The sequence below is a fragment of the Dunckerocampus dactyliophorus genome, chromosome 20 (genome assembly GCF_027744805.1).
Source record: "Dunckerocampus dactyliophorus isolate RoL2022-P2 chromosome 20, RoL_Ddac_1.1, whole genome shotgun sequence".
Lineage (NCBI taxonomy): Eukaryota > Metazoa > Chordata > Actinopteri > Syngnathiformes > Syngnathidae > Dunckerocampus > Dunckerocampus dactyliophorus.
The window spans coordinates 14,710,445-14,731,216 of record NC_072838.1 but is presented as its reverse complement, the minus strand read 5'-3'; the positions used below and the strand labels follow the sequence as shown (position 1 = coordinate 14,731,216).

The following is a 20,772-nucleotide window of genomic DNA, read 5'->3' as shown; positions in this document are numbered from 1 at the left end:
TGTATATACAGTATGTATTATGACACGTAAGTACAGTATATACAGTGCCAATGTATATACAGTACGTATTATGACACGTAAGTACAGTATATACAGTGCCAATGTATATACAGTACGTATTATGACATGTACTGTAAGTATAGAGTGCCAATGTATATACAGTATGTAATATGACACATAAGTACAGTATGTACAGTGCCAATGTATATACAGTATGTAATATGACACATAAGTACAGTATGTACTGTGCCAATGTATATACAGTTTGTATTATGACACGTACTGTAAGTATACAGTGCCAATGTATATACAGTATGTATTATGACACGTACTGTAAGTATACAGTGCCAATGTATATACAGTATGTATTATGACACATAAGTACAGTATATACAGTGCCAATGTATATACAGTATGTATTATGACACGTACTGTAAGTATACAGTGCCAATGTATATACAGTATGTATTATGACACGTACTGTAAGTATACAGTGCCAATGTATATACAGTATGTATTATGACACGTACTGTAAGTGTACAGTGCCAATGTATATACAGTATGTATTATGACATGTACTGTAAGTATACAGTGCCAATGTATATACAGTATGTATTATGACACGTACTGTAAGTATACAGTGCCAATGTATATACAGTACGTATTAGGACACGTAAGTACAGTATATACAGTGCCAATGTATATACAGTATGTATTATGACATGTACTGTAAGTATACAGTGCCAATGTATATACAGTATGTATTATGACACGTACTGTAAGTATACAGTGCCAATGTATATACAGTATGTATTATGACACGTACTGTAAGTATACAGTGCCAAGTTAATGTATGCTGACACTAGAAGTCAAAATTGACTGACAATTCTTTTCTTTCCTAATTATTCATTTTTGTTTATTCAGAATTCAAAAAGGGGAGTGTAAAAGTGTGTTTTTCCTAGCTGTATTTTATATTCAATTTATTGTATTTTTATATTTCATTTATTTTTCCTATTTAAAAAGAAGGGTGGGGGGAAAAGTGATTTATTCCCAAATGATTTGTTTTATTTTCCACTTCAAAAAGGGGAGAGAAACATGTAAGCCTGCAGTGAGTAGTCACCCTGGACTTTTCCTGCCACTTGGTACCTCCGGGGGCTGCAACTGTTGATTTGCTTTGTGCAAAGTGTGTGTGCATGTGAGCATGCTCCAGTGCATGTCATACAGGGATTGTGTGTAAGTGTGTGTGTGTGTGTTGTGTAGTTGGTCATACGTTCTGCATGACCATGTGAACACGGTCAGTGCTGACCTGCTAGATGTTGTAGATGTTGTTGATCAGGGCCGGGGGCTTCACATGTGGCAAGATGCTCCTGGGTGGGAGGCGGACGCCTGACAAAATATTATATTTTGAAATATTTACAACCCTGAAGGAACAAATAGAAAATAGCGGTACCTTAAGTCCCAGTTCTCTGCGTCCTCCACCGAGTCAGGGAGTGGTCTGTTTGCAGTTTCGGGCAGCGCCAAGGCCATGGCGGCACCCAGGAGTTGGGAGGTCCCGAAGATGAGCAGTGGTGTGGTGGGGGTGACATTGTGGAGCATGTTGATAACGGGGGCCAACACTCCCCCCATCCTTGCAAACATACTGGACACACCTATACCTGTTTGCCTGACAGGTCACATGACAGGATGTCATTTATATATACTGTACATACTAAACGTGTGTAGTCATAAAAATACTAATACCGCAGCACCGTTGGGAAGATCTCAGCAGTGTACACATAGATGACAGCTAAGGAGGCTGTTATTCCAAATTTGCCCACCATAGCCATTGCAGTCAGGGCATTGGGATGATCTAGTACACATTTACCATACAAATAAACTGAGCTGGTATATGATCATTAAAAAAAAGGATTTCAAAAAATCACCTGCGGGCACAGCCAGCATGAGCAGACAGGCCAACCCCCCCAAGGCCATGAAAACACTCTGGGAGAGCCGTCGACTGAAGGGCAGGGTGATGAGCACCAGAGAACGCGCCGGAATCTCCACCAATCCGAACACGAACTGGGTCATGTAGAGGTCCGTGCCCAAGCGGGACACGCCCAGCGAGAGGCAGTAATAGACCAACATGTTCACAAACCTAGCAGAGGTACAACATGACTGGACACCAGGAGTCAACGCCAAGTCAAAACTGAGCGTTGGCATGTCTCGAAATGAACACTTGTGTACCTAAAGTTTTGTCCAGTGAGTGTGTGCTGATGCTTTACCAAAGGTAGAACAAAATGAGGGTGCGCTTCCTCATCTTAGGAGTCTGGATGAGATCCACTACTTTGGATGTTCTCCTCTCTCCACCAGCGATGCAACACTTCTCCACCTGGTCACACACGCACACAACACAAAACACCACGCATGCTTTTTCATCACAAATGCAGCGGAAGCTCCAAGCGGAACAGCCCAAACATGAAGTTCAACCAACATTTTCAAAGAAATTATGCTTCAAAAGTCAAAGAAAATATGAAGTCACAGCAAACATTAAACTTCAGCTGAGCTTTCCCGCTCCAGGAGAAAAGTACTTCATGGGGGGTCCCGGAAGCAGCCCAAAATGGCAGAAAATGCTACTTTTTGGAGGTGTTGATTTTTGACAAAAGTGGTAAAAGGGGACCATTATGTCGTGTTTTTTCCCCAACTTTCTTCATCTGCACTCCTCTGCTTCGGGAAGTGATGGAAATCTCCCCCACTTTCATCAGGGGTCCCCGAAGAACCCAAAAATGGCAGAAATGTTCACTTTTTCAAGCTGTTTTATTTTTGACAGAAGCGTTGTGGTGAGACTCTTACGCAAAGTTTTTTTTTTCCATCTTGCTTCAACTGCTCATTTGTGCTCCAGGAGGTGATGGAAGTCTCAGGAGGTCCCAGAAGTACCCCAAAATTTCAGAAAATGACACTTTTTCGAGGTGCTGATTTTTGACAAAAGTGGTAAGGGGGGGGTCCATTACGCAATTTTTTTTCCAACTTGCTTCAACTGCACTTTTCTGCTCCGGGAGGTGGTGGAAACCTTCCACACTTTCCATTCAAAGATAGTGCATATTAGCATATTAGCATGTTAACATTAGTACACAAACGTAACTAGTGCAACAAGTGCAATATGTGGATATGATACATTTGAATGCTGTTGACAGACTTCTTTTTACACTTGTATATAACAATGGTGGCCTCACTTGAACAGCAGGAGGTAAGACGCGGCCGTTAACAAGCGCTGCCTTGCGGAGGAGCGCGATGGCCTCCGCCCGTCTGTCGTTGGCCAACAGCCACCTGGCAGAGTGAGGAACGACCCTGACAAGACAACAGAGAATATGTATGACGCATGCAAGCACATGTCGGCTGGTTTCCCAGAGGGTGCCCCCACCATATATAGAAGATGAGCAGGAAGCCAGGGGCTGATATAGCCAGTTGCAACTTCCTCCAATCACGTATCAGGTAGGCAACACCCGACAGCAGCATGTAGCCCGCACCGAAAGCAAAGTCCGTGATGATGCCGGCCAACATACGCCTCTTGGTGCACGTCCACTCCGTGCCTGAAGAGGAACCGCGTGACACGGGGAAGAACGACATCATTTTAGCAGCATGGAGTTGAAATATTTAAGAAAAAAAGACGATACTCTTTTTAAAGTCGGAATATTACGGAAACAAACAAAACAACAAATAAGGTTGTAGTTTTTGGAAAAGTAGTTGTTGTGGAAAAAGTTATAATGTTGCAAAAATGAAGTGAAAATATTATGGGAATAAAATCATAATTACGAGAATAAAATTTACAGAGAAGAAAGTTGAAATAGTTGAAATAGTTTAAAAAAAACAGCAAAAAAACAGCTGTAATTTTACAAGAATAAAGTCAAAATATTAAGAGAAAAAAGGCGCAATTTTACAAGAATAAACTCGTAATATTCTGATTTTAGTTGTAGTATGATGTTAGTAGCATGCGGTTGAAATATACTGTATATAATAGAAAAATATATGTAATAGAAACAATACATTATTTTTTAAGTCATAATATTATAACAAGCAAACAAAACTAAGTTGTAATTTTTGGTCAAAATCGGTTCAGACTGGTTCAAACCAGTTCAAACCAGTTCTGACCGATTCGAACCGGTTCAGACCAGATCAGTACATCAGTGGCACTTGAATGGGAATCCTGTTGTTTGTTTCATGTCAGTGCTGTCTTTTGTCTTTTGACTACTGTATGACGGAGGTAAGCGTGGTAACGGGGTCTGATCTTTACCGAGTACAAATGCGTTGATGATGACTCCAGAAATGGTGGCGCCGACGATGAAACGAAGCACCACATAAACAATAAAGTTGGGTGAAAAGGCAGCAGCGACTCCAAACATCGTCTGAAGAGCGATGGACAGCAGCAGCACGAACCTCCTGCCATATCTTTTTTTTTTTTTTTTGGAATGGGGTAAAACACACAAAAAGAGAACATCAGCTTCTGTTTCCACTCAGTGGAACATCTTCACAACATAATACAAGTGATATAAAGTAATAAGGGTGCGGTACAAGCTTCAAAGGTATCGCCGGTGAGCATTTCCAGCCCTGCTTAGTGATCCGCGTATTCTACTTCCACATGGTCACCGTACACCGAGGACTCCAGCTGGCTCTGCCCCGCCAGCCACGCTTTGATGCCGAGGCTGTGGCCGCGTGTTGGCGCCATGCACTCATCAAGAGGCGACGTCTACCTGTCAGCCATGGCTCCAAAGGCCACCGACCCCACCAGCAGGCCAAACATGTAGATAGATGAACCCAGGGTGTTCAGTCCCGCTCGGTCGCACACAAGGTCCCACTGGGAGATGATGGAAGAAGGTGTTAGTGAAATCGAACACTAAGTATTTAGACAATCCCGATCATCAGCAACACTTGGAAGTCAAAGGAACAATGAACTTGACTCAAATACCCTTCTAAGAGACCCAAATGACTCACACTTAATATTACACCTTTGCAGTTCAACCTGGGTGCTGAAAGCGTGTCAGTGCCTTTACTGTAGTAAGGCAGGGGTGCTGCTAGGAATTCTGGGCCCCGTGGAAAAAAAAAATCTCACAGTGGGCCCCCCTGGGGAGCGGTGGTCACCGCATTCTCTAGAGCAGTGGTCACCAAGGTCTCGGCCATGAACTTGTGCAAGATCTACACCCCCCACCAGGATATACATACAGTACATACGCACACACATATAGAAATATATATATATATATATATCTTCAAAAAAATCGATATATAACAATATATATTTAAATTATATCTATAAATATTGTATTTTGTAGAAAGGATTTTAAAGTAAATTAAAAAGTGATAGTATTTAAAGATGCATGTTTTGTTTTAAATACAAAGCTTTGTGTTATTATTGGTTGTTGGTGTCAACATTGCAGCTTTTCCTCATTGTGCCTTTTGATCTATTTTTACCATTTTGGCTGGTTTTTAAATTTGACTTTGTTTCCGCAGTGATGCAATGACAAAATATAATACATTCCACTTCTGAATAAGGAATCCTACTTAGCGGAAATTCACTTAACTGCGATAAACGAGAGATTGCTGTCCACTGTGGAGTCCCTCAGGGGTCTGTGCTTAGACATCTGTTATTTCAATTTGACATGCCCGTCTTTGCTCAATGTGTCAGCATAAATACTAGTAAATACAGATACTTAGAATTGGGACTGTACTTCAAGTGAATGTTTGAATGACGACATTGAGCATAAAGACACCTCAGTGTGTACGTGTGTACTTATCTCCAAGCAGTCGGCGTACTTTGATCGTTTCATTGGTTTATAGTGTTCTGTGTACTTTGAGCATGAATGGCTGCATTGTTTTCAGTACCGTATGTACAGTGGAACCCCAGATAGTGTGTTTTTTGTTTAATGGCAGCTGTTTTTGACAAAGTTTTGCCACGGTTTGCATAAATTCTCCGGTTAACGTAAAACATGGCGCTCGTCTTGTCGCGTTGTTAATACGCTGCGTGTGTTGTATTGTACTGTTCTTAGGGTACGTTCACATCGCAGATCAATGTTTTTGCTCACATGTGACCTGTATCTGTATTTTTTGATGTCATCAGACGTCGTTCATAGGCAGATATAAATCCAGCATGTATCCGAGCTACTGCAGCCCGAACGGCCGCGTCGCATATATCCCACTTACACGTCATGGAAAGGTGTGTCTTGCTGTGCAAAACTCACAGATGTAGGCAAAAGTTCTTCTTGTCATCCGAAAATTATTGGAAAAAAGTGTCAGTGAAGCGGCTCACGTCAATGCCCCACCACTCCCGGCTCCGACATCCAATCACATGCTGAACGGCAAGTTCTCCGTGAACGGCCATAGCCAAAAGTCTTGCCCTCTTTCTTCTTAATCTCCTACACAGACTCATTTGGTTGCAAAAATGTTGAACCCCCCAACAAAATCCACAGAAAAAACACACCAAGGAGATCACAAATTGGGACAATGTTTACTTCCGTAAACACACAGCAACGCATGTGACGTGCTTTTGTGCACGCACGTCACTTCCCAGTCCCAAGTCGCATGTTTTTGGTAATGTGAACGACCACATAAAAGATCGGATTTTAACAAAAAAATCCGAATTGGGCATCGTACCCTGCAGTGTGAACGCAGCCCTGATGTTCTTTGTTGTTTTTTTTAAATCACAAATGTCCTTGTTAACATCCTATTAGCGTGCCACTACATGGTTTCATCAGAGGTGGACTCTCAAAAATGTTACCACAAAACACATTTTTACAGTTTTACCATAATAGTTTTACGTGCATAAAACAATTCTAAATGCATGTTAATGGCAAATGAAAGGGATAAATGAACATTTAAGGTGGCTTTTGCCTTCACTGAAGACGTGACTGCTCCCAAAGACACGATGTGGCAGCGAGATCAACAACCACCACCATTTTCCTGTTTTGTCATGATAGTGTTTCTTTATCAAAATGCTGACACTTGCAACTTTCTTTAGCTCCATTTTGGGTTACTGAGGTGAGAAACACTATTAATTCAAGAAATGGCAAAACCTGAAGGTGTTGTCCGAGTTGATCTCGCTGCCACATTGTTTCTTCGGGAACAATCACGTCAAGAACTACGTCTTCAATGAAGGCAAAAGTAACCTTAAATGCTCATTTATCCCTTTTGTTCATCATTATATGTATTTATAAGCATTTCCAATCATTTTCTGCATGTAAAACTATAAAAAAAAATATGTTTTTTGTTAACATTTTGGGCTTCCTGGAACAAATTAATTGGATTTACATTATTTCTTATTGGAAAAATGCATTTGGTTAGCGTTTGTTTTGGTTAGAGTATGCTTCGTATGGAGTGTGTGTGTGCGTCACCTCTGTGACTGTAGTGCTCTGGAAGGTCTCCTGGTTGTACACCCAGCCCTGACCACAGGGGATCAGCCGGGTGTGGTTGACGTCTGAGTAGAAGCAGGCAGACTCCACCAGACTGAAGTTAGGGCTGACGTGAGCGGCAGACAGCGACTGATTCCAAACTTCAAAGCTGGGGCTCCCCTGGCACCGATGTGATGGTGTGGCTCCAGTGAAGATGCTCACCATCATGTGGAAGGCCAGCAGGACTTGGGGTAAACATATCCAAATGTACAAAATCTTCTGGAATTTTCCAAAGCCGCCGATGGCAGAAAGGATTTGGTCGAAATTCATTTTTTTAGGGAAGTTGAACTTAATTGTATGCAAATAACCTGAAGATAAAGATAAGGATTTCTCGTCATCCTCCAGAAGAACACATTCACAACAAAACAAATAAAAAAAAAAAACAACTAAATCAGACAAATGTCAAAATGAACACAAAACGCATATGCTGGCTCGTCCACACGCCAGCTTAAGGCATTGCAAACTCCATGCAAACTTATTTTTCCTCTCCAAAAGGTGATGCAACAGGCGCAATTCAAGTGTTGCCCTAGTTGCCCAGGTATGATGTATATACTGTATGAGTGACTGGCCACTGCCTTGTTACAAAATCGCTGTGTGCAATGTACAATCCTGACACGTGCTACAGCAATGCTTTAAATAAGTCTTTTTAATGCAGCGTACAATTAAATTAATTATTTTATTGCTCCTTAATGTAACCTATTAAGCATGTCTGAAACAAGTAAACTATTTCCTACCGTGTTTTTTTCTTACATAGCACTCATGGACGAAATTTACAGTTCAGAGATGAGGGGGACCCGTTGGCTTGAGTTCAGTGGAGGGGGGGGACATACACGCGCACACAGGCACAGATTCAAATATTATGTTAAATAAGATTTAAAATCCATCTAATTTATGCGAACAAGGCAAAATAAGCATCCAACATTTTATCAACTTACAGTGGCTGATGAACACGGGCACTGGCTAACTTACAAAAACACTGGTGGGCAAGTTCTGGCTCTCATGGAGTGACAGCTGGGACGGCCAATCACATGCTAGCAAAAAATCGACTGAGTCAATTGATGAGCTTGTGGGCGATCTAAGGGGAAACGGGTTTCAGTTTCGGCGGCCGTTTTCCGCTTGGTCCTAGTGCGTGACAAGTCTCCTTTTAACATTGCATAACATTGTTTTTGACGATAAAAACTACAGGGGACCGAAATTGTCTTTTGAAAAAGTGCATGGGACATGTCCCCCACCCCAAATGTCCGTCATAGCACTTATGTCTCTATAACGTGCATCTGAACTATACCGTAACATGGTTTGAACATGGCTCATTGCTGCCACCTGCTACTCAATTTAAGAACCACACCTGAGCTTGAACCCCTTTTAATTTTTAAATGAATTGCCATTTTAATGTAGACTATTCATTCCAAATATCGCACAAACCCAATAATGCTTCATGCTAGAGTGTGCAATTATAATACAAATATAAATTGTTCAATTACAGTTTATTGGGTTCTGCTTGTATATTAAGCATTCTATAATATTTGTAATGTGCTCATATTATTTATATTTACAATACTTTGACTAATAATAATAATAATAATAGTAATAAACAAGAGTCCTTTAGATAGAGAGATCCATATAGATACTTCATTAATTTCCAAGAGAAATTCACAACAGTTTCTAACAGTTCAATAAATGTATACACCTAAAATATTATATAACATATAACATAATTATATCATATTTTACAATTATATAATAATATATCACCTATGTAATATAAGACAACATATTTAAATTACACTACACGTCTTTGTACATTTATATTTTGCATTTTTATATATATTATAGTAATATTATAGTATTTAAAGTAATATTATATATTACAGTAATAATATTATATTATTTTACGATTATTAATATTAATATTAATATTAATATTAATATTAATATTAATATTAATATTAATATTAATATTAATAATTAATATATTATTATTATTATTAATAATAATAATGATGATGATAATAATAATAATAATTGCTACATTTTACTACATTATTTTTTACAAGTCAGCTAAACAATTTAATTACACTTTACTAATATATGTAAAAGTTACAAGACAGAAGAGAAAGGAAGCGCTGGATTGACGTGAATGTGTGTAGTAGTTGTTGTTAAATGAGATAAATCAATCATTCGAGATAGTATACAAATAATGAACAGTGAGAAGGTGCTGTCCGTTTCCTTTTGTTGGTACCCGTGACGTCACTGGTACGGGCTTGGTTTTGGTGAGGAAACAAATAAAAGCTTACCACTTTGAAAAGAGAACAAATTGGAGCATAACATTCTCTGTAGTTATATGGCGTGTTGTCGTTTACATAGATGCGTTCAATGCATGTTCGTTTAGGACTCTGATTTCGTTTTACACGAGTCTTTTGCTAACTCTGTACATCGTTGGCCTTTTATTTTGACATGTACACCCGGAAGTGTTTCGTGTCAGGCGTATGGTACTTGACGCTGTCAAGGGAGGCTTCAGAGAGAATGGGAGACAGTAACAAGAGATGGCTGCAGGAAAAGATGACTGGCCCGGCTCACTAGCGATTTTGGAAGCCTTCCTAACGTGACCTTGACTGTTACGAGCTGCCAGTACCCGGAAGTCGGTCTTCGGCGGCGGATAACACCAGCCTCCACCCTGGCCTGCGAACACTGTGAGACGGCGAGCATCACCCAGAAAAGATTTGTCCCTTTTTTGGGGATTTTGTCAACCTTGTTCAAGATGGTCACCAGTGAGTGTAAGTACCTTTTAATAAATTATTTCAGGTCGTGATGTAATACATCATGTAGTGAGCTGATGGTCATGTGCTGTTTATTGTGCCCTCGTAAGGACACGGACCCTCATCCGTGACGTCACGTGATGATGAGGATGAAGCCACACCCTCAAATTACACCGCCACACGAATGAACCCTTGACCCACTTCATCACTGTCAGCACTTGCTCATTAATAAACCGGGTTATTATCTGTCACTACAGTATGCCAACAAAGGAAATTAGGGTAGAACACTCCGGATGTAATGCTAATATGCCCCCTGGTGGCTTTGAGCAGCAACATCACAGTAATCCGATTGGATGTTTCAGGGGATGACATCAGCACATTTTGATTGGATGCTGAGTAAGTGCTATGATCCTCTAGCAGTTGTCCATCACCAGTTGTTCTTGTTTCCGTCTCATGTACCACTGGTGCTATAAAACAGCTGATGTAAAATCCTCTGCCTTTGTACATTATGTTCTATTTTAGTCCTTGGAGGACTCGAAGACAAAGTGCTGCAAGGTCACTCACTCTACATGGTGTGACATGCTATGCATGAGGATGCATGATAACCGAATCAGTGCATCTGTACTGATAAGTTTGCATGCTATAAAATGCAAAGTGGTAATGTAGAGACACTTTTTAAAGATTTAGGTTCACTGTTGGCAGGCATCCCACTGCAGAGTCAGCAGCACTCAAGTTAAAGACTGGAGGTGCATTAAACAGTCTGGGCTTTGACTTACATCCCTTTCTGTCTGTTAGAGGTCCATGGCCGCCGCTTCCCCTCTCCACTGATTGCCAAGCCAAGCTGGCCTCCCCGGCCCCTTCCCTTCCCCCCGCCCCAGACCCGGACCCTGACCCAGATCCGGACCCTGACCACGCTGACGAGGAGCAGTATGTAGGGGAGGGCGAGTTCAGCCATCTTGACGCACACCGGGCGCCCTCGGACTGCAAGGACGCCGAGACCATCACAGGTGAGGCTGCAAGTTGTAATCCGAGTACTACTAGACAAATATTTTACTTTGCAAGTAACACCGTTTTTGCTTCCTCTGTCACATCACAGCTTAGCTTCAAATAATAAGCCCGTGTACCACAGTTTGAGAATCAGTGTTGTAGTCTATGACAGTAAGAGATGGTTCTGTGTGTGTGTGTGTGTGTGTGTGTGTGTGTGTGTGTGTGTGTGTGTGTTCAGATGTGTGCAACAGCACCGACCTGCCAGAGTTTGAGATCATCAGCCTCTTAGAGGAGCAGTTGCCGGTTTATCGCCTACGGGCGGACACCGTCTACGGCTATGACAGCGATGACTGGCTGCACACGCCCCTGGTGGCCGCCGACACCCCGCTGGACCTGACCACTGAGCAGATAGAAGAGACACTTAAATACTTCTGTAAGTCCGCGCAGCTTCATGTCTTCACCAGCTACAGAGGAAAGTGTGCCGTACGTGTATATGATAGAAGATGTTTGGGGGCAACCTTAAAGCGTCACTACCCACGTGTAAACAGATATGGCTGACAAAGAGGGTCGAGATATACAGTATGTTTAAATATGAAAAAATCTCATATAGATACAGTAGATTTTTTAATATCACATTTCTATAAGCGCTAACATCTTCTGTCGTGGAAGACATGTCTGAACAGTGAGGCTACCGTTAATTGCATCTCATTTAATTAGAAAGGGGTCAGCGGATGGAGGGAACATGCAAAAGAGGCATGCCATAAAAACGCCATAAAAAAGGTGGCAGAAGTGCATTTGATAAGAGCTCGGCAGGGATCGTGTCAATGGACGAATCACACATGACAGGAAGGAGGAAGTGAGAGAGCGCGGAGGAGTGTAGCGTGCAGAAGGTTGCGCATTGTAGGGAAATTTTAACGCATACACGCGCGCGCACACGCCTGTACACACATGTACACACATAGTTCAGTTTCATATGTGAAAATTGTAAATAGCTGATGGTGTTATATTTGTAAATACATTGCTATTTTGATGTAAAACAGCCCCTTTTTTGTGTTGTTTATGTCGGTATAGTTGTTTAGATATTTGAGCTGTCGCAAAAGCAAAAAATATTTGTGTCAAAGTGTTGCTTAAAGTTATGCTTAAAATGGAAAAAAAAATGTTAAAAATGTAAAAATGTTAGAAAAATGCTTGAAAGGTTTCCTCCCTTTTCTAGTGGGGAACTGATATTTTCCTGAAACTTATCTCTGTTCTACTGCTGATTACTAAAGAACGGAAAAGGTAGAAACTAACTTTTTTTTCTAATGAAAGATGAGGGTCTAGTCTTTATTTTGATAGGTCCAATGTTTGTACATCCATAGACACAATACTCTATGTGCTAGAGTATCTAGGTATCTGGCTATCTAGTCATACAAGTTGTTGCTCATGTTGAACACTGAACTGGGATCAGTCCTAGGATCGTTTTGTCAAAAATATATTCTTTGGCCCTCAGAACGATGCCGGTTACTAATACTGTATGTAGCGTTCACTCATAGAGCTTGAAAAGTAAGTTCCATAGTTATAAAAAGGATGGTCACCATTGTCTCCAGTGTTAGTCATTGAGTGAGCTCCACTTCTGTCTCTCTCTGCCTCAGTTTGGGGGGGGGGCAATCATGTGTGAGGAAGAGGAGGAGAGTTGAGCTGTGGAAATGAGAGAGGGAATAGAATGCATGTAGCGTGTTGGTCAGAGTGGAGCTCAAAGAGGTGATGGAGATGTTAACAAGAGATGACTGGCATTGTCACGAGGATAAGAAAGGTACATGTTATGCGCTTTCGATCATTGTGGATACTGAGAAAATAGTATGATTTCTTTGGGTGCCACACAGAGGGATGAATGTCTTGCATTGCGTGCTCTTAGAATGCAGCACAGTCTGAGATTGAATTCATGCACTGCATCACAGTTTTGAAGGATGCAACTGCAGCATTTGATGAATAAGTCAAATTTATGTTTGAGATGGTGTGTAAAAAATGCATATTATTTAAATTCATTTTTATATAAAATTGTTAATGGATTAGATGAAATTATTAAAAAATTTAAAACATTGTTTTTTGTGCAGTTTGACAATCATTTCTTTTTTTAATTATTATTTATAGAAGACACGCTGCGATAGAAATCACTGCTTTTGGGTTACATTTATTTTAGGTTACATTGTAGTAGGTAGTAGGTTACATTTATTTTAGTAAAAAATAAAGTTAATTTTTGGTGCAATTTTACAATTTTTTTTATTATTATTGCTTTTTGTGTAAAAGACGCAACATTTTTAGGAATATGTGGCTCGCTGTGCATGCACTGTATGAGAAACTGGGGGTATTGCAGTGTTGCATTCTAAAGCTAGAAAGCAATTGAAATAAGTTGTCGTGGTTGGAATTGGTTGCAGAGAACTGATGATGATTGATTGGACAAAATCAATAGGACCTGGAGCGGTTGTGTGCCATGGAAAACATCACATTGGTGACGGAAGCGTCACAAACTTGACCCGCTCATGACCTTTTGAGAGGAATATTCTTAAATCTGGCGATGTTACGTAACAGAAAATGGACTCTCTCTGTGTGCTAACCTCGTCTTCCTCCTTTCTGTTTCCACAGTGCTCTGTGCGGACAGAGTGGGTCAGATGACGAAGACCTACAGTGACATTGATGCTGTCACACGTCTTCTGGAGGAGGTGCTATTATCGTTACCCGGACCCTTGTGTTCGAACACGACGCGTCTAAATTTGTCTCCTCTTCATGTATTAGAAAGAGAGAGATCTGGAGTTGGCCGCAAGGATCGGTCAGTCCCTCCTGAAGAAGAACCGAGTTCTGACGGAGCAGAATGACTATCTGGAGGAGCAAGTGGGACAAATCACTGAGGAGGTCCACACACAGAGGTGTAAACTAGCATGCAGCATGCCAGGATTCTCTCTTAACGATAACATGTCCTCTTCCAGGTGGCACAGCTGCATCATGAGCTGAACCTGAAGGACGAGCTGCTGCAGTTTTACACCAACGCGGCCGAGGAGAGCGAGGAGGAGTCGGGCGGTTCCCCAACGTCAGCATTAAGTCACTCACATGAATTAGAGGGCTCCAAAATCATAATTTTCTGTTAAAAACAGAAATTTCCCAGCTTCCACAGTGGGCAGCGTAACTACACACTAATTCCCAGAACCAATGTTGTGATAGCAGCATCAATATCGCTGATTAGCTCAGTGTAAACAACAGTACGGCAAGTGTAGCACGCCAATGCCACTTGCTCCGTAAACGTTGCTAAAGTTAGATGTTTAGAGTTAATGTGGTTGTTGTACCTGCTACATGTTGTGCTGTCATTTTTGTCTTTGCACTGTGATTGCAGTGACTGTTCTGTCTGGGAACACCCCCGTACCACACCCCCCATATATACAGGAATGTTTCTTGGGGAGGTTTACCTTGTGTTGATGTTTCCAAAAGGGGCAAAAAGAGTCGAGTGGACGCCGCCTGTGGAAGCTTCCTGAGCGACACGCTGCAGAGGAAACTCAAAGAGCTTGAGGAAGAGAACCTGTCGCTCCGTTCTGAGGTGCTTCTGCACACAAATGAAGAGAGAAAAGCCAAATATATCATCCTGATCTTCTTTCTATCTTCTTTTCTGGCCGTGTGCAGGCGAGTCATCTCAAGTCAGAGACTGAAACGTACGAAGAAAAGGAGCAGCAGCTTGTCAACGACTGTGTGAAGGAACTCAGTAGGTTTCTCCGTTTGGTTTTTATTGTCTCTCATTGCATTCCTTTGCGCCCTCAACTAACTTTTTTCCTCGCAGGGTTGTCCAGTCTGCAGATTTCTGCCATCGCAGAGGAACTGGCCCGTAAGACTGATGATGCCTCCCGACAACAAGAAGAGATTACGCACCTCCTTTCCCAAATTGTCGACCTGCAAAAGAAAGCCAAATCTGTGGGTAAAGACACGCGGGTAGCACGTAGCATTGCTTCGTCTGCTTATTCCAAACTTGTGTGCAGTTGGCGGTGGAGAATGAAGAGCTCTCCCAGCATCTCATCGCAGCCAAGGATGCTCAAAGGCAGCTCACTGCCGAGGTGAGACCACGCTGGCTGTACATCGTGAAAGAGCTTTTACATATCTAATGTTACAACAGCTGCAAGAGTTGGAGGAGAAGTACTCAGAGTGTATAGAGATGCTGCACGAAGCCCAAGAGGAGCTGAAGAACCTGAGGAACAGAAACTACGCTGTGGGAACACCCAGACGCTACCATCCTCTGGGGCTGTACCCCATGGTGAGAGAGAACCTTATGCATGTACAAGACAGATATTATAGTGTTGATGTGTGTGTGTTTTGCAGGACTCACTGGCTGCAGAGATCGAGGGAACAATGAGGAAGGAGCTGAGTCTGGATGACCCGGAGTGTGAACAGCAAAAGTACGCATGAAGTATTTTATACTGCATTCATAAACGTACTGAAATCGTAGTGTGTACTGGTGATCCTACCACATGAAGCCATATTAAATAGAAACCCACCAACGACAAAGGAAAGCTCTCTTAACCACATGATCATCTATTAACAACTATATTGCACACCACAGCAGCAACAGAACCGATATTGTAAACTGCTCAGGGAGCATTAATAACAGATGAGATGAGTTCATTGTAAATAACAGCATGGCAAGTGTAACATGCATGCCGTTTCACACCAGCAGCTGCGTATGAACATTTTAAAGCGCATGCAGGGGTAGATAAATCTCCTGGATGCTGACCACTCATGATACTTCAAATGCAGCTACTGGTCATCTTGTGTAGCTAATTTTAAAAGACTCCATCAAGAGGTTGGCTACAGCCACAGCTGTTATTGCCAGTGTCTCTTGGAAACCTTTGATTATAGGAGACTGTGGTTAACGGAATAGCGACGTTAATTGGAGCATGTATGAAATGTCATTATAGCCACCTGTAATTTTCTAGGGAGTTTATTTGGGGTGAGTAGTTTTTTTCTTCAGGTGGATAACGGTGACTTATTGAGGCACGGCGTCAATGAGAGTGGAGGCCACTGTATGAGAACATACGGCATCAAGGGACTGCACAGTTTGGTGTTCCAATGAGCCCATTCAGGCTTAACAAAGCTGCTCTGCATCCAATAAATGTGTTTTGTCTTCATCAGTTGTTTCTCATCTTTAGAGTTCACCGCAAGCGCGTTTTCGAGACGGTCAAGAACGTCAACCAGACGGTCCGTCAGCGCTCTCTGACCCCGACCGGCGCCAACATCCCGGGCTCCAACCAGTCCTTGTCCTCCTCCCGCACGTCGCCGCAGTCCAGCGGGCTCACAAGTCCTCACTCCAGCGTGTGCGGGGGGGACGTCGGCGGAGACGGCGTCACTCTTGACAACCGCACGCAGAGCATCCTCATGGAAACGGTGTCCAATCAGGAGAGGTGAGGACAAGTTGGAGATTTCTGGGGATTGAATGTTTTTAAAATGTGACTTCTGTGTTTGTTAGGAGCGCAGAGGGCCAAGAGAAGAAGGCGAGTGGAGCTGAGGATTTGCGTCTGGCGTTGCGTCGCTTGTCTCTACGCCGTCAGAACAACCTGAGCGAGAGGCGCTTCTTTGAGGAGGAGAGGGAGCGCAAGCGAGGAGGAGGAGGAGGTCACCTGGACGCTCTTGGCCACGGGGGCATGATCACCCCCTCCGAAAGCATCATGTCACTGGGAAGCCTCCACTTGTGGGCCTCTAGGGGGCCCTACCTCCCTGACAAACTCCAGATTGTCAAGCCGCTCGAAGGTGAGGTAGTGGAAGAGGGCGGGGTGTGTTGTGTAGGGGGCGGGGCCAAAAAGGAGCAAGAGAAGCGGAGAAGGAGGAGACAGGAGAGCCGGCCTGGGTGGATGCTAGAGGGAGAAAGAGGGAGAGGATGGGGATGGGTGAGGAAGACCGGGGCTGGGGTAGAAAGGGAGAGAGGGAGGAGGTGGGCCAGGGACAAGGCTGGGAGCAGGAAGAGGAAGGCAACAACCAAGAGGACGGACACGCCTCCCTCACTCCTGCTCTTTAACTTCTTCTGGTCTCTCATGCACCATCACAAGTCAGGCGGCTTTGCTTCTGCTCACACCTTCTATAAGGACACTCAGCCTAGAGGATGGCTCTAAACCCATCCATGCATGTTCACTATGTGGAAGTGTATGCACAAATTCCCCATTCACATGGAAAAACGCCCTTTATTGCCCTCTGTTGGTCATAACGAGTATTGCACATTCTCATTGATCACAATATGAAGTCAGCACAATTTAGTGAGATTTACAAAGTTCGACAATTGCTCTGCTTCATACTGAGAAGCGTTTCTAATATTTTGGTCGATTAAAATATAAGAAAAAGTCTCAGTATGATGCAGTGCACTTCTACAACCACAATAATAAACAGATATTGTTGGAGGCTATTGTATTGGACCTTATTAGATTGTGCAAGTGTGCTTAATATTGTGGCAAACTATTGTGTGTCCTGCTTATGTTTTCATGCTCACAATTCATTTTTCTTTTCTTTCATCTGCTTTCTACGCTTTCTATATCTATCCATGTTCATTCATCTACTGTATGTGTATTTCCCTTCAATAAAATACTTTTTTGTCATTCATTTCTTCTTCTATCATTTGTCACCTCTCACGTCTTTTTTTACATATTTTGTTGACCCTTTCACCTATCATCTGTTCCTCATTAATATGCACCATGGACTGGGCTTTTTTTGAGTATTGCAGCACAGTGGTCACTCGTGTGTTTCCACCAGGCTCGGCTACCCTGCACCACTGGCAGCAATTAGCCCAGCCGCACCTCGGGGTCATTCTGGACGCGAGGCCAGGAGTGGTGTCTAAAGGCTACAGACCCCTCGAACTAGAACTTGAACAGGTCTGTGAGTCCACTGCCCATGCATGTTAATTAATGCCGAGCACTTCCTCTTGTTATTCCTCTTATTAATGGGAACATGCCACTTTAAGGGACACACAATAATAATGTACACCTGTCTTCTTATGTGTGCAGGTGTATTCTTGGGGCAGCTTTGAGGAGGATGAAGCAGCAGATCGGTACTTTCAGAATTTACCCACCTCCTCATCCACCGCCTCTCCAGCTATGCCCTGCACCGCCACCACCAGCACCGGCGCCAGCAGTCTGCCCTCGGCCCACCTGGGTCCACCTTCTCCACCTTCGCCGTCCCCTTCGCCGCATCTCAGCAACACGGATGCGCTAGGTAAGGGAGAAGTGCACACGTTCAACCGACTAATCTACTGTGACTGTTTGAAATGACAGTTGATCCTGTGTGCAGCGGCATACTACCCAGGTAAATGCATGGCCCATACGAGCTCCACCTACACCTTCACCACATGCCGCATACTGCATCCCACTGATGAGCAGACGCGGGTCACGCCCAGGTAAGCAACATAAACAGCCTTCATAGATCAAGCTGCATTTTTCTCCATCTCATCCACATCCCTTACCTTGTTTTGCAGTCTGAACGCCATCCCCGCGTCGTCCTCCTGCGTGATGACAAGCTCTCTGCTGGGAACGCCAGCCGCAACACCCTGCACGCCTCGCAGGCTCAGTCTGAGACCCTCGGAATCATCAACTAACCTCAGGCAAGGCTCTTGAAACACAAGAAAATGTGTCCAAATCTTCTGTGGATAAGATGCATATGTTTGTAACACTGGTCCCCAGAGATGCCACCCGCACCACCAGCACCTCCCTGGGCTTAGTACGCCTCCTTCAGGAGAGAGGGATCTCTGCAGCCATGTACCACCAGAGTCAGGGTCTGGACGCCGCTCAAGCCAGTCAGGGCGTCTTATTCAGCACCTCCGTCACTCCCGACAGACCTCCTGACCCGGACCCCCTGCGCCCCACCACCCCTCCAAACTCCCCCACAGGACAGGGGGCTTCATCAGTAGCCACCTCTATGGGCTTCGACTTCAAGAGCCCCTCCTATGACAACTTCCTGGCCTCCAAACCGGCGCGTTCCATTCTGAAGGAGGTGACGGCGGGGATGAGGGGCCGCCAGAGGGGCCGGGACTGCGAGAGTCAGACTGACGTGAGCGTGACCGTGCACAACCTCAACCTGCTGGATAAGGTGAAGCGGCTGGGTGTGGCCGGAGCACCGGGGGCCAGAGCTGTGAGTCCAAGCCCAATGCTGGGGCCTCTGGGTGGGCTGCGTAGATCGGGCTCCCCCTTTGGGCCTGATGGACTAAGACGGAACAGGAGTTATCCGGCTAGCATGGCCATGAAAGCTCCAGGTCCTCCTGAGTGATCAGGACTAGAGAAGTAGGAGGAGACAATCAGGGAGGAGGACTGGCTGCTGGGCAGTCACATGATATCTGGACGCTGCAATGAACAACAATGACACACTAATGCAGGATAAATCATCTACCTGCACAATACATTCATTCTGTTTACTTAATACCTGAAAAATGAGCTTTGTTATTATTGCAATGTTGTATTGCATCCCCTTGGGTGGTGTAGGTGTAGCTAATGGTAGCTAACGTTGTGTCCTGTGTGTATATAGTCATTTTTGTAACTTACTTTCATTGTTTGATGCTTCCTTTGAGACGTCTGCCTCCTCCCTTTCACTGCAATGAATACAATAACATTAATGTAAAAAAAAACATTACTAATACCTCATTTTAAACACTGGAAAATCTTTTTTTGTTTGTTGCTAATTTGGATTTAGACCAATCTAAAAATAATATTCTATGATACATATATATAAAGTATATTATGCCGCTGCTTCAAAGATGTAGCACGCTTCTCACACACCTTTGCTGCCACTCCATAGCAAAGTATTTGTGTCACTAATATGAAGACTACAAATTGACACAAGGTTTGGATGCTTTCGCAAGGCAAACGTAAATTGGCTGCCACACAGGGAAAGTTGATGATGGTGCTTCCAAGCTTGTGGACAGATGCCCCATGCCTGTAAAGTGGACCTTGTGGGAGGGGAGGAAGCTTTGATTTATGTTTGACATGAGCGAGGGATACAATGATGGTCACACTGCTTCATTTTTAAGCCATTCCGCTGTCTATCACTGCTGAAATGTCCATAACAACTTATGTGTGGTGCATAACCACATATCACTATAGGCATTAGGGACATTATGCAATCAATCAGGGGTTTTGCAATAAAACAAAATTAACCGCCTAAGCTTTTTTCCATTTCTCACAGTAACTCCTTATCCCAGCAGGTGGTGCTCATGAGTAACTTAGCAGCACTTCAGCAACTGCTATCCATTAAACTGTACTCCCATTTTGCCCTCCTTATCTCTAATGCTTGCAGCGATCTAATGAGGGCGGCTTATTAAAATGATGTTAACCCGAAAGAACCACAACATCAGCCCGAGAGCTTCCAGATCAAACTCACTGACATAAACACACCTTTATACTCTCTAAGAATATTTTATATCTCGAAATGAGTGCAAATTGCATTTTCAGTAGACCTTCCACAAGCGAGTGAATCGCTAGTGATTGTCTGTAATGATGTTTAAAACACTAATTTACAAAAGTGAAGCAATTATCCCCTATTTCTGCTTTAAGACTTTAGAGGGCACTCGTTGAAATGCTTGCAAATTTAACATTCAACATTTAGAGGCAGTGTTATTTTAAAAATAATGG

At 43.2% G+C, this 20,772-nt stretch overlaps 2 protein-coding genes across 4 annotated transcripts; one reads left to right on the top strand and one right to left on the bottom strand.

Annotated features, from left to right (window-relative positions):
- Nucleotides 1–851: 851 nt before the first annotated feature.
- Nucleotides 852–8,524, bottom strand: si:dkey-166k12.1 (organic cation transporter protein). Of its 2 annotated transcripts, XM_054763958.1 has the most exons (11): nt 8,351–8,524; nt 7,359–7,723; nt 4,725–4,828; nt 4,268–4,422; nt 3,398–3,566; nt 3,210–3,324; nt 2,262–2,368; nt 1,923–2,134; nt 1,741–1,849; nt 1,451–1,663; nt 852–1,386 (listed from the first exon to the last, which is right to left on the bottom strand). In XM_054763958.1, exons 2-11 carry the CDS (start codon nt 7,683–7,685, stop codon nt 1,296–1,298), a joined length of 1,602 nt encoding a protein of 533 aa, XP_054619933.1. In that variant the 5' UTR covers nt 7,686–7,723; nt 8,351–8,524; the 3' UTR covers nt 852–1,295. The 2 variants fall into 2 exon arrangements, with proteins under 2 accessions (XP_054619933.1, XP_054619935.1); XM_054763960.1 differs by having other exon boundaries at nt 1,749–1,849; nt 7,359–8,524.
- A 2,447-nt stretch (nt 8,525–10,971) lies between these two features.
- LOC129172995 (trafficking kinesin-binding protein 1-like) lies at nt 10,972–20,343 on the top strand. Of its 2 annotated transcripts, XM_054763369.1 has the most exons (18): nt 10,972–11,178; nt 11,397–11,591; nt 13,781–13,857; nt 13,931–14,047; nt 14,122–14,222; nt 14,618–14,723; nt 14,807–14,885; nt 14,961–15,091; nt 15,157–15,231; nt 15,291–15,428; nt 15,494–15,570; nt 16,321–16,572; nt 16,638–16,918; nt 17,909–18,027; nt 18,160–18,367; nt 18,443–18,548; nt 18,627–18,752; nt 18,832–20,336. In XM_054763369.1, exons 3-18 carry the CDS (start codon nt 13,807–13,809, stop codon nt 19,412–19,414), a joined length of 2,550 nt encoding a protein of 849 aa, XP_054619344.1. In that variant the 5' UTR covers nt 10,972–11,178; nt 11,397–11,591; nt 13,781–13,806; the 3' UTR covers nt 19,415–20,336. The 2 variants fall into 2 exon arrangements, with proteins under 2 accessions (XP_054619344.1, XP_054619343.1); XM_054763368.1 differs by lacking the exons at nt 10,972–11,178; nt 11,397–11,591 and adding an exon at nt 11,652–12,950 and having other exon boundaries at nt 18,832–20,343.
- Nucleotides 20,344–20,772: the final 429 nt, after the last annotated feature.